The sequence below is a fragment of the Leopardus geoffroyi genome, chromosome D3, assembly GCF_018350155.1.
Source record: "Leopardus geoffroyi isolate Oge1 chromosome D3, O.geoffroyi_Oge1_pat1.0, whole genome shotgun sequence".
Lineage (NCBI taxonomy): Eukaryota > Metazoa > Chordata > Mammalia > Carnivora > Felidae > Leopardus > Leopardus geoffroyi.
In genome coordinates this window covers 9,313,524-9,327,148 of record NC_059339.1, presented here as the reverse complement: position 1 = coordinate 9,327,148, position 13,625 = coordinate 9,313,524, and the positions used below count along the sequence as shown (strand labels likewise).

The following is a 13,625-nucleotide window of genomic DNA, read 5'->3' as shown; positions in this document are numbered from 1 at the left end:
AACATATGTGTGATTGTTCACAACGGCCAAAAAGTGGAAGCACCTTAACATCCATTCACTGATGGATGGATAAATGAAATATCATCTATCCATGTAATAGAATATTACTTTGCCATAGAAAGGAATGGAGTCCTAACACCTGCTAGGACGTGGATCAACCTTGAAAACATGACGCTAAGTGAAATTATGCCAAGCAGCTTCTTTCAGGCTGGTCACAGAAGACAGCATATTCTCTGATTCCATTTATTTGAAAAGCACTGAACAGGCAAATCCATAGAGACAGAAAGCAAATCTGTGGTTGCCCAGGGCTGAGGGCGGGGAGGATGGAAGGGGGGGACTGCTAATGGGTACAAGGTCTCCTTCTGAGATGATGAAAATGTTCTAAAAGCAAATCATGGTGATGGTTGCACAACTCTGTAAACACACTAAAAGCCACTGTACTCTTTAAATAGTTCATTTCACATACTTGTAAGTTGTATCTCAGTAAAGCTCAGAGAGAGAGAGAGAGCGAGAGCGAGCGAGCCTGTAGAGGCACTCTTAAAGCCTTCGACTCAGCACTTCCCTTTCTAGGAATTGAGCCTGAGGAAACAATCAGAGATGGGTACCAAGATTTACGTACAAGATGTCCGACAGTTGTGCATTCGAGTGGGGAAGTTAGAAATGAGTGAATTAGGAGTCTCAATAAATACATCACAGCCTCTCTGTGTAAATGAAATATTGCACAGCCAGTATGAAAAAGACATTCTTGAAAAATATTTCAGAAAAATATTAAGCAGAAGAAAAGCAGGTAACAAAGCAGAATGAAGAGTGTCAGCCTCACAAGGGCTGGGCTTTTGTCCGAAGGTTTCTGTCTATATTTCTCACATGCCTGGCACCCGGAAGGGGCTCCTGAGGTAAGCGTTGAATGCAGAATGACTGAATGCTGAAGGAATTGCAATTTGGGGGAGAAGTCAGAAAAGCAATGCAAGAACAAAGGTCACAGAGACTTCTACCAAAATGGAAATGCTGGTTGTCTCAGAGCAGGATGGGGAGTGGTTTTCAGTTACCATTCTATGGTTTCTACCATGAGCTTTATTATTAGAAAACAACACCAGAAATTAGGAGCTCAAATGTGGAGGCCCTCGGCGTATTAGTTTCCTAGATGACATGAAGATTTCAGATGAAACAGAGCAGGGCCCCTCAGTTCCACACCGTTCCCTGGAGTGAGGTTTCTCTCTCTGTTGCTGTTGTGGACCTCAGACACCCCCCCTCCCCCCCCCCCCCCCCCGCATAGTCAGAATTGAAGCCAGGCAGGTAGTGGGAGGATCCAGGCATGGGCCACAAGTGAGGGAGGATCCAGAGGCCAGGTGGCGGGTGCTGCTTCAATCGTCCCCCACGTACGCCGTCACCCACTGGTTCCGGAGCCTGAGATGTCAGGGGAGTCCATGGCCTGAGCAAAACAGTGGCCTCTTCTGTTAGGGAGGGGAGATAGGAAAAAGGGGTGTGGGGACCCAAAAAGGAAGCTGAGGCGGCCCCTCCTGCCTTCGGGGAGGAAGCTACCCCCCACCCCACCATCACCACTGACGGCCAGCCGCTCAGAATGCAGAGATCTCTTTTTGTGCATTTTGGTTTCCTTTTCCATTCACAAAGAAGCGGGTGGGGGATTTCCAGCAGCGGCCTGACTAGCTTGCTGGGGCTGTCAGCTGCTGCCCAGTACAGGCCGCTGCCCATCCTCAGGAGGGCACCTGGGGACCCACCTCTGGGATGTGACAACTTCCTACCCAGGAAGCCGCTTCTTCCACCTCTTGGATGAAAACATATCATGCCTTTGCCGAGCCTGCTTTGCCTCAGTCACCCAGCAATGCCAAGTACTGACATTCCATTTCCCAGAATGGAAAACTGAGGCTCTCAACCCACAGTCGCGTACCAAGGACACGAGAGCCAAGATCTGAACCTAAGCCTGTCTACCTGCCCTTCTGCCTGGCTACCAAGCTCACAGCCCAGACTACGATGACAGTCTTGTTCCAACACCCTATCCCTCAAACGAAAACAGAAGGCCCACTTTCAAGAACCTGGAGAAAGCAAACAGGCCCTGGGGAGCAGGAAGGGCAGTGGAAGCACCCCCAAAAGTGCTGGGAGTAAGGGGTGAGGATAAGTCAACGTCAGTTCCCCCCCCCCCCCACACACACACACCGCTGGATTCGGGGGCACTTTCTAGTGTGTGGATTCATAGAATTTGAGCTGAAAAGAAGCATGCCGATATCATCTGCCCACAGTTTCAATAAGGCCAGGGGTTTCTTCTGCGTGGCAGACTACTTTTCAAAAGTGATCTTACACAGAACCCCAGTAAGGGGCAGATAGGGGACATCTGCGTGTGCATTTGGGGCCCCCATGGGAACCCTGCTCACCACCACCCCTTCCTTCCCTCCCCCACCAGTCCCAGATCAAGCCCCTTTGCTGCCCATTTCACAGCTCAAGAGAGGGGTGGGGACCAGCCCAGGTTCGCAAAGCAGCTCAAGGCAGAACAGGACAGGAACCCCATTCTCACTGTGGGAGCCTTCTGCCTCTGGTCATCCTGGGAAGGGGGAGGACTGGGGCGCCACCGGCCTCTAAAGCTCCCAGCTGTCTCCCCATAGGGACACGGGGGCTCTGCCTGGCCCAAGAAGATCTTTTGGGCTGTCAGTAGAGGGTGGGTGGTTTCTCCACCTGTCTGGGGGCCGAGGGCAGGCCCACAACAGGTGCTGTTCCTGGCTCTTCCTCCTCCCAGCTGTGTGGCCTTAGGAAAGTCTTTCTTCCTCTCTGTGCCTCAGTTTCCTCATCTATGAGATGGCTTCATCATTGTCCCCCCACAGCATTTGTGGTGATTCCACGGGGTGTGTCAGATGCGGTGCCTGTTGTGTTGCAAACTAATAAAAATAATGTCAACAGGGGCGCCTGGGTGGCCCCGTCAATTAAACATCCAACCCTTGATTTCAGCTCAGGTCACGATCTCACGGTGCCTCAGATTGAGCCCCACGTCAGGCTCTGCACTGACATCGTGGAACCTGCTTGGGATACTCTCTCTCCCTCTCTCTGCCCCTCTCCCACTCATGCTCTCTCAAAACAAACAAAATCATAAGAATAGTAATAATGACAATAACCACAGCAGCTGAGCTTTGATGAACAATGATGGTGTGCTGGGCGCACTTGAGTGCCGCACAGGCGGAAGCTCAGTTAACCCCTCTGAACCCCCACAGGTGGGGGCCAGCCCTCAGCTAGTTTTAGGAAGTATCTGAGGAAACTGAGGCACGGGGAGGGGGGTGGGCACAGGGCCCTTCCCAAGGCCACACAGCTCAGAGGGGTCAGGGGCAGGACTCAAACCCAGGTCAGTCCGAGCCAAAAGGAGGCTGCCCCCTCCCGCCTGGCCACTTCCTGCCCGGCCCTCCTCCTCTTCCTCCTCTTCCTCCTGCCTCGGAGAGGAAACCACCAGGCCTCCGGCGGACATCCCTTTCTCTCTGCTTCCTCTTTCCCACACTCCGGGGGCCCGGGCTCCGGGTTCAGGCCCCTGGGGTCCACGCTGTAGCTCCTTCTGCCTCTTCCAGCCCCAGTGTCCTCAACTGTAAAGTGGGCGCGGTGCCACCCCCACCCTGAAGAACCACAGCGAGCGGTCAATAGGCTGATAGGGATGCGCCCAGGAGAAGGGGCCTGGCCGTCACTCAGCCTCGCATGAGCACCTACTGCTGCACAGGCTCTGAGAACTGCCCGACCCGCAGTTCTGCCTCCCGGACAGACCCCGGGCCCAGGTGGGGAGCTGGGGGCGCCCGAGGCCTGGTTGCCTCTTTCCACAAACGAGGCCCCCCAGACTGTCCCCGCTGGACTGTGTGCTGTGTGCGGGTGGGACCAGGTGGCTTCCAAGCACCCCAGGAGTGGCTGCTGCCTGGAGACACGTGCCTGAGGATGCCCCTCAGCCACCCAGTCGGCACATACCGTATCCACGGCTTCTCCCACACCATCAACCCTGGGGGCAGGTGCCGTGGCCATCCCATCTTATAGATAAGGAAACTGAGGCCCAGCAAGGCTGAGTGACTTGCCCAAGGCCATCCAGCTCAGAAGGAACAGAGCGGGAATGGCCCTGAACCATAATATCCAACTGCCCCCCCTCCCAGCGACCCCCCTAAGTCTAACGGCCCAGCCACTCCCAACCAGACCACTTCCTCCTGGGGGTGCTCGTGGCCTGTGGTGCACGTGGGGGGCTCAGAGCTACGGGCTGAGTCCCCGAGGTGTCCCCCCATCTCCTTCCTCTACCTCTTCTCCAGGCCAGGGAGCAGAGACCAAGGGCAGAGTGTGCTGGGTGAAGGGGACACTGGCCAGCCCCCTCTGGGCCTCAGTGTCCCCGTCTGTATAAAGGGCGCCAGACAAGATGGTCACAGGGAGCCTTTCCTGGTCTGAGAACTCCAAACAGATGCCCCCCACCCACACGAGGCCACTGGTTAAACACACAGCCCCCAGGAATCATAAGTCCTTCTGAAGGAAGGACCACCACACGCACCTTGGGTTGCATGTCCACACCACACGCAGCTTGGGTTCTGATCCCACCCCAGATCTGTGTGACCTCAGGCAAGTCACCTACCCCTTCTTCACCTATATTGCCCCATCTATGAAATGGAGGCAATCCCAGTAGTTCTCTCATAGGGCTGCTGTCAGGAAAGCCAGGTCGGTAAGGTCCCTGGTAGAGAACAAGTCCCAAATAAACGTTGGCTAAAAGGTGAGTAGCTAGAACGCCATCACCCCGCTGTACAGATGAGAGAAACTGAGGCTCAGCCCCCAGACCTGGCGGGGCTTTGAGACCATTTCTGCCAACCCAAGCCTGGATATATGGGGGAAATGAGGCCCAAAAGAGCAAAGGGTCGGCCCACATGCCGTAGCCAACCTAGCCATGCTTCACCCCTGGCCTCTCTTCCCTCCCCTGGGGCCTCCACACCTCCCGCCAGGCTCTCCCTCTGCAGAGCACAGGCTGGGTCACTCTTTCGATGCTGGCCCTGCTCGGCCAGATCCACGGACTTCATAAGAGAAACCAGAAATCTGGATTCTTCTGTGAAATCTTTACATTTTGTTCTTAAATATTTTTCCTTTTAACTGCTGAGTAGATGGCACATCTCGGGCCTGACCTGCCCGAGAGCTGACACTCTACCCACTGTGGCTCGAGGAGCCAGCTGAAGAGCGTGGCTGGGGGCTTTGAGGTGGGAACCCCTTGGGGTCGGGGTTCCACCCTCCTCAGCTGCATGACCCTGAGCGAGTCCCTTTGCCCCTCCCAGCCTCAGTTTCTTCCCTGTCAGATGGGCCAGTGGCCTCAACCTCACGGGAAGGACTTGAGATCAAGTGTTTAGGGCAATGCCTGGCACATAGTAGGTGCCCATTCGAGGTAGTAATATGCTGCCCCCCATCCTAGCCCAACCCTGGGCATGCCCAAGGAGGGGGGGGGGTTGCCACAGATGAGTTTCCACGAAGACTAGAGGGTCCTGAAGGAGAAGAATCATGCCACAGTCCCCCATGGGCAGCCCTAAAGAGCACAGGGAGCCCCGAGGGGGTTCCTCCAGCCCACCGCCACTGCTGGGTAGTCCCGGCAGGCGTCTCAGCCCACGGGGCCCAAGTCCTCCAAGGGCTCCCACTGCTCACAGACTGAAACTCCCAAGTCCTCACTGTGGCCACAAGGCCCCCCCCTAACCCAGCCCCAGCACCTTTCCAACCTTCATTCCTCTTGTTCACTCCACTCCAGCCCCTGGCATTTGGTTGTTCTTTAAAGTCTCCTGGTTTGTGGCCACCCAGGGCCTTTGCCCTTGCCATTTCATCGACCTGGGACTCCTGCACCCAGATCTTCGGGACTGGCACCTCTTCCCACTCATGTGTCACGTCCTGCCAAAGGCCCTTCGGTGACCACCCCCCACGTGGCAGCAATCCCCAGTCTCTTCCTGAAGGCCAGAGCACAGAAGGGAGGCCCATCTCCTGCCCACCTGCAGGGATGCCACTGAAACCAGAGAAAGCTGTGACTTCTCTATCCATCTTTAGACACTGGAAAAAGCCGGTGTCTCTTCCAACTACCCTCCGACCCTCCCTCCCCCCACCGCAGCCTGACTGTGGCCTCCACTTACACCCCCATTAGCAAGGAGCTCCCTCCGCCTGCAGCCCTCACGATGCCCCTTGAGGCGACGGCTATCACCCCTGCTCACAGATGAACAGACCGAGGCTGAGTGGGGAAGAAGCCGACCAGGGTCGCACAGCTGGTCAGAGGCACAGGTGAAGCTGACCTGTGAGCCCCTGAACACCTGGCCTCAGACTCGGGAGGACATTTGCTTGGCTGAGGCCCGAATTCCGTGTCCCGGGGCGGCTGCGCTGTCTCAGTTCTGGTCCTCCAAGCCTCTTCCTGCTTTGGGCAGCAGGGCCTTCCCCAGGCCGGCGCTGGCACCCTCTTAGTGACAGAGTTTGGGTATGAATCCAGAGCTCAAGCCCTTAACCACCACCCACCGGTTGCCAAACCTTCAACCTTCCTTTTCCTTCTGTCTAAAGCTGTTCCTATAAACAACTCCAGGGTCAGAGATCGAGGCTACCCACCTGGCAGGCATAGTCAGTCAAGACTTAGAGTCTAAGTATCCTCAGCCCAGAGACTAAATGCCCCAAGTCATTCAGGGAACATTCGGGAATAGCCCCCAGACTGTTCCAAACACAACGGGAAGCTGTCGGAAGGGAAGCGGCTGGAGCTGGGCTGCTCCATCGAGACAGATACTTTGGGGAGGGGCCGGAAGGGGCCCCGCCAGGGCCGTTTGCTTTGTGGGAGACCCTCCAGGTCTCAGAGCGACCACCGAGCCTAGGACAGAGTCCCAAGGCCCAGCTCGTGCTCCCTCTCAAAATAAATAAATAAACATTTTTAAAAAGTTTAAAATGTAAAGATTTTTACATTTTTAGTAAATGTAATCTCTACCCCCGACATAGGGCTTGAACTCACAACCTCACTGACTGAACCCCAAGGCTCGACTTCACCAGGGCCCGAACACCACCTCTGGCCCCTAAGGCCTCTGAATGGGGCCCCACCATCAGGGCTCCTGAAGAACAGCAGCCTCGACAGGGCGTGCCAGTTGGACACTGAGAACCCAGACCAGCACTGGAAATAAATGTGTGTTCTCAGCCCCAAAGTCCTTACCGGTGTCACCCATCAGTGACACTGAGTGCTCCGCGTGCCAGGGACTCTCTGTTGACACAACAGTGCCACAAGGCGGGAACTACGAGCAGTGCCATTGTAAACAGGAGGAAACTGAGGCTCAGAGAGGTGACATCACTTGCCTAAGGCCCCAGAGCTGGCTTTCCAAGAGGGTTATTTTAAGCAGAAGTTGTTTCTTAGGGGCGCTTGGGTGGCTCAGTAAGTTGAGCATCTGACTCTCGATTTCTGCTCAGGTCATGATCTCACGGTTTGCGAGTTCAAGCCCCATGCTAAACTCTGCACTGACAGCATGAAGCCTCCTTGGGATTCTTTCTTTCCCTCTCTCTCTGCCCCTCTCCTACTCATGCTCCCTCTCTCAAAATAAACAAAAAACAAAGTTTTTATTTATTCTTATTGTTTAAAGATTTTTAATTTTGTGTAATGTAATCTCTACCCCCAACGTAGGGCTTGAACTCACAGCCCCAAGATCAAGTGTCACACGCCCCACTGACTAAGCCAGCCAAGCGCCCCAGAAATTGTTTTTAAAAATGAAGTTTTATAGGGAACCCCATGCTGTCACACAGATAAGACCATGTGTTTGGGCCGCTATTTGCCTTTCATGGTGCCATAACCTCAAGACTTTAAAAACAATGAGAAGAATTTTTATCTGCACTTGCGTTTTTCCGACAGCTTCCCATTGTGTTTGGCATAAAACACTAACTCTTCACGTGCCCCTCTGACCACACATGCCCCCCCATACCCCACCTTCCCTCCCTGTGCTCCCAGCACATTCTTCAAAGCACACAGAATGCTTACCCATCTCAAGGCCTTTGTCCATGCTGTTCCCTCTGCCTGAAACACTGACAGTCTTTTTTATTATTATTATTTTTCTAAGATTTAGTTTTTAATCTCTACACTCACGACCCTGAGATTAAGAGTCACATGCTCTACTGACTGAGCCAGCCGGGTGCCCCAACACTGAGAGATTCTTAACTCAGGATTAAGACTGTGGTTTGGAGCACCTGGGTGGCTCAGTCGGTTGAGCATCTGACTTTGGCTCAGGTCATGACCTCACGGCTGGTGGGTTTGAGACTTGAGTCGGGCTCTGTGCCGACAGCTCAGAGCCTGGAGCCTGCTACAAATTCTGTATTTCCCTCTCCCTGCTCATGCTCTGTCTCTCTCTCTCAAAAATAAACAAACATTAAAAAAAAATCTTTTTTTAATTTAAATAAAGACTGTAGTCCAAAAGTCACTAGCTCAAGACTCACTAGGAAACTTTGGCAATTAGGACAGTGTGGTGTTAGCCTAAGGAGAGACACATGAGCCAATGGAACATAAGGGAGAGTCTTCCAGAAGCACACAGGTTATCCTTTATTTAGTATAAAAGCAGCATTGCAATCCAACAGAGAAAAGATGGTCACATCGACAAGTAGTGTTGGAACTCCTGGAAGAATCATGACCCCTGCCTCACACTGTACATAAAAACTAATTAGAGATCGATCTTGGTCCAAAATGTGAAGGCTCCCCAAAATAAAGTTTCCAGAAGAAAAGACTTTTTAAAAAGATTTTCACGACCCTGAGTAGGCAAAGATTTCTTAAATAGGACACAGAAAGCACAAACCATAAAGGAAAGCAATCGATAAACTGGACTTCATTAAAAGTAAGAATTTCTGTTCATGGGGGTGCCTGGGTGGCCCAGTGGGTTAAGCGTTCAGACTCTTGATTTCAGCTCAGGTGCTGATCTCACTTGGGACTCTCTCTCTCTCTCCTTCTCAGTTTGCCCTTCCCAGGCTCACGCTCTCTCAAAATAAGTATTAAAAAAAAAAAAATCTGTTCATGAAAAGATTCCATTAAAGAAGAAAAAGGCAACCCACTGAGTGGGAGATGATATCTGCAATAAAAGGAAATATATCCCAGATATATAAAAACTCTTATAAAGCAATAAGAAAAGGAGAGACAACTCAATAAAAATCACACACACATCATAACAGAGTTCATTCCAGTGGCCAATAAACTTATGAAAAGGTGTTTAACCTCATGAGTCATCAGGGAAATGCAAATTAAAGCCGCAATGAGAAACTAGTACACATCCACTAGAAATGGAAAAAAAAAAAAAAAAAAACTTTCATACACTGCTGGTGGGGACATAAGATCATGCAACCACTTTGGAAAAAGTATATGAATTTCTCATAAACACGCACTTACCATATGACCTAGCAAGGCCACTTTGAGGAATGAGAAATGGAGAGAAATGGAGCACGTGTCCACACAAAGAACTACATGCAGATTTCATAACAGCGTAAAAGTCCCAAAGTAGAAACAATCCAAATATCCATCAACCGATGAATGGATAAACTAACTGTGGTACATCCATACAAATGAGCTACTGATGCACACGGACAAGTCTCTCTACATCATGCGGAGCAAAAGGAGCCTGACGTAAAAGGCAACATGCTGCGCGATTCCATTTGTGTGCAGTTCCAGAACAGAGAACTGGAATCCCCAGAGTAGGAGTCAGGGGAAGGAGGGGGTGGCCGAGGGGTTACAGACATGGAGGAGGTGGGAGGGAGCCCCCCTGGGTGCTAGGTCACTTGGGTGTGCACAACCATGGCAACATGGGTGGGGCTTCAGATGCACTCCACCCACTTCAGTGTATGCATGGGACACTGCCCTGAAGTTTAAAGAGAAAGGTACTTTACATGAGAAGATTCCTTGCCAACACTCCATCCCAACCACCGAATTAGGGCCCCTCAGTTATACTCCCAGAGGCCCCACTGCTTTTCCTAGAACACAATATATGATTTATAATTCCATGTTCTTTTGTAGGTTTATTCAACGGCTCCCACTAAGATGCCAGTTCCCCAGCACCAGCATCTGTCTGGTACACAGTAGGTACTCAATAAATATCTATTAAATGAATAAGTCTTCTCCATTCAGACCTTGACCCCCAAGGGCTAAGATTACATCGGCTTTGCGCCATCTCTGGAAGCATAATAGAACCACAAAGAGAAAGGAATGAGGTGAAAGCCACGTGGTCTCATCAACTTGATACATCTGAGTCAAAGATGGAACTTGTCAGGTGTGTGGAACACCTTGACCCTTCAGCCTCAACTGCACAGCTGAACAAAGTTGTCGAAAAGGAAAAAAAACACACACAAAATTTTTTAAACTTGAAATAAGACATCAACAAATCATGGGACTTGCAAAGGAATCCAAGTGACAGTTTTGAACCCCCTAAAAAAAAACCCTATTTGTCATGGTCAGTCTGGGCCAGGGTTTTCAAGGACGTGGACCAACCTGTCACAGCCCACATGACACCCACATACAGTGTCTCCGGACGTTGTACAAAATCCCTGCCCGGTATTTCTCAAACCTGCCATCAGAAACAAGGAAAGCCTGTAGAACCTGTCAAAGCCATTAGGCACATGAAAAGGGACCAAGGGACCGGTGCTGAATCGAATACGGTGTGCTGGAACCAACAAAGCGATATTAGGGGAAACGCAAAATCCAAAGAACTGCGCAGTTCACAGTAGTGAGCAACGCTGGGGCCTCAGTTATGCAAACACATAGTAACGTACGACGTTAACAGGCAAAACTGCACGTGGGGTACAGCGGAAGGACCTTTGCAACCTCTATGCAAGTTCAAAATGGTCTAAAAGAAACACTTCATTTTTCAAAAGGCCTGCTTTCCTCTGGGTGCTCTGCGGCTGCCCGCCGGGACCGTCGCGCGCCCCTCTGAGCGCCCTGCGCGGGGAGCTTACCTTGGGCGGGTCGAAGAGCTCCAGCACGCGGTCCGCTCCGCCGTCGGGGCCCCGGGTGCGCCGCAGCGCCAGCCGCCCCCGCTGCCAGCGCGCCCCGCTGTCCATGGACGCTTCGTCGGCCAGGCTGTAGCGCAGCGCTGCCTCCTTGAGGGCCTCGGGCGGCGGCTCGCGGGCCAGGCTCCAGGGCAGGAGCTTCCTGGCCAGGCCGGGCCGCGCCGGGCCTTCGCCCGCCTCCCCCGCGGCCCCGGCGGCGGACAGCTCCCCGGCCGAGCCGCGGCGCAAGATGTGGCGGAGGCTGTGGCGCAGGTGCTGGAAGGTGCAGGAGGCGGACTGTCGCGGCGGGGCCAGCTCCTCGGAGCTGCGGGCCTTGGGCAGCGCGGGGGCGGCGGGACCGGGGCCGGACTCGGCCGGGGACGCCTCGGCCTTGGCCGGGGGCCCGCGGCCCGTGTCTCGGTAGTCGCGCGCAGGCGGCGCGGCCCGGGACCCCGGCGGCCCGGGCGCCCAGCCGTCGCGCACCTCGCGGCAGAAGTAGCGCTGGAACAGGTCGGTGAACTGCAGCGACACGAGCTCGGCGCGCAGCGGCGCGTGATGCGGGTGCTCGCGGGCGAAGAGCCAGTACTGCCGGGCCAGCTCCCGGGCCGTGGCCACCGCGTGCAGCTCGCAGAACTCGCTCCAGCCCCGCGGGGACGGCGACGCTGCCGCGGCCGACGAGGAGGGGGCGGATGCAGAAGAGGCCGAGGAGGGCTGCAGGGTGGGCCCGTTCATGGCGGAGACGGAAGTGGGGCGGCCGGGCTGAAAGACACGGTGGGGTGGGCAACAAAGAAGTGAGCAGGCACACGATTACTTGAACCCGTCACCGCGAGACACGTTATTCACCAGGCATGACATCAAAAATTGAAAACGACCGTTAATACCCGGTGCTGGTGAAGATGCGTCGAAATGTGCACTCCCCTACAACGTTGCCGGTATCCTTAACAGATGCAGCCTTTTTTGGAAGGCTGCTTGGCAAGCTCGGTTTCAGACCCAGGAATTCCACTCTCAAGTATTCAAGAGAATGCTTGCTCACACGTGCAGAGAGGCACTTACAGGACAATCCCCTACTAGATGTTTTCTGCCCCCATGTATATAATAGGGAAAAAGTAGATACAACTTAAATGCCCATCAGTCAGAGACTGGTAAAGCAAACTGTGATACATCTCAGCTGGAATATTCTGCAGAAGTGGAAAAGGTAGAGGGAGGTCTATGCTACCACCCGAAGGAACAACGCAGACTCTATGATCCAATTTACATGAACACACACAACACCAAACTGCCAACTTTTTATGTGTACGTAAATGTATTTAAGTGGTGGGCAAGAAAGGTGTGGCTGGAGGAAACCCACCAGAAACAGTGTTTCCCACAGAAATCTGTAGGAAAGAACTAGAATTGGAGTTTCAGGGGGAAAAGTAACCAAGAAATATTGCTGCTACTTGTCTTCAGAAAATATGGTTAAGAACACGGAGCCTATGTCAGATGCCAGCACCACCACTTACTAGTTACGTGACTTTGGATGAGTTATTGATTTTTCTCTGCCTTAGAACATGATTGCACCTGCCTCATAGGAGTGTCATGAGGATTGAGTTAATAAATGTAAAGACCCTCAGGACTTAGGAAAAGCCTACTAAGGGCCGGCTGTTATTATTATTTAAATATTACAATGAGAGTGTATCATTGGTGTCAATAAAAACATAAAACAATGAATGCAAAGGAATCAATTAACAAGACTCACAGAGGGGTGCAAAGGTGTTTCCTGCTCTGATGGGGGTATGTCAGGACAGGCAGATCCTTGCCCACCCATCCCCACTGGGGCTCCGTTCTCCTCCCACCTCCATGGCTCCTTCTTTGGCGGCACACAGTCAAAATGGCAGAAGCCCCCCACCCTCTGCTGTCCGAGGTGCTGAACCCCGGACCTCTGTAATTACCATCAGTACCGTCTTTTCTTCCAACTGGGTCTGGGCCCCTGCTGGGGACCGCATAACCATGGCTGCTTATCCTCCCCACACAAAAACCTATTACTAAGGGCCTACTCTCACATGACTGGACCTCTCTGAACCCCAGATTCCTCGTTTGTCAAGTGAGGAGCGCCATGGTACCCACCTCATGAAACGGTTATAAGGAGTCCTTGAGAGACTCTCAAGGTAGAGACCTGCTCCCGGAAACTGAGGATCTTTCTGCCACACACCAGTGCACAGGCACCTTCTATTTGTGACTCTGTGCATGGTCAGGGTGGGACAGACCTGCTGGGCAGCTGCAAAAACAATGAGGGCTGCCCCTGCCATCTCTAGGCCATCGTGGTGACCCTGCAGCTAAATGCAGCAGGACACCCCAGACGGTGTCAGTGGGGAGGGCGCTCTGCACAGAGTCAACATTTTTGCACATCACAAGGTCCTCGAAACCTACATTCAGTGAGCACTTTGCACACAGTAGTTAGTAAAAGCTGCCAGGCAGGAGGGAGAGGAGCCATATAGGCCCTTGATCGCCACACTCTGCCAAACCCCCCCCACCCTGTAGCTGAAGTGGGGCAGCGGGGGGCGGGGGGGTTACCTGCATGTGTGTGTATGATTTGTCCTCAGTTCACCCATGCCTCCACACAGGTGAGGCAAGCACTGTCCTCCCAGGTTAGGGGCCCGAGAGAGTGCTCGGATTCCAGACTCAAGCTCCTGCCCGCCTGCAAG

The 13,625-nt window shown here is 53.1% G+C and overlaps 1 protein-coding gene across 1 annotated transcript in view; it reads right to left on the bottom strand.

Moving 5' to 3' along the window:
• SH2B3 (SH2B adaptor protein 3) overlaps positions 1-13,625 on the bottom strand; it is a 38,215-nt gene that overhangs the window by 16,669 nt on the left and 7,921 nt on the right. The window contains exon 2 of the mRNA XM_045456980.1: positions 10,912-11,703. Coding sequence (XP_045312936.1) covers positions 10,912-11,676 — 765 coding nt within the window. The 5' untranslated portion in view covers positions 11,677-11,703. The remainder of the gene's footprint in view (positions 1-10,911; positions 11,704-13,625) is intronic.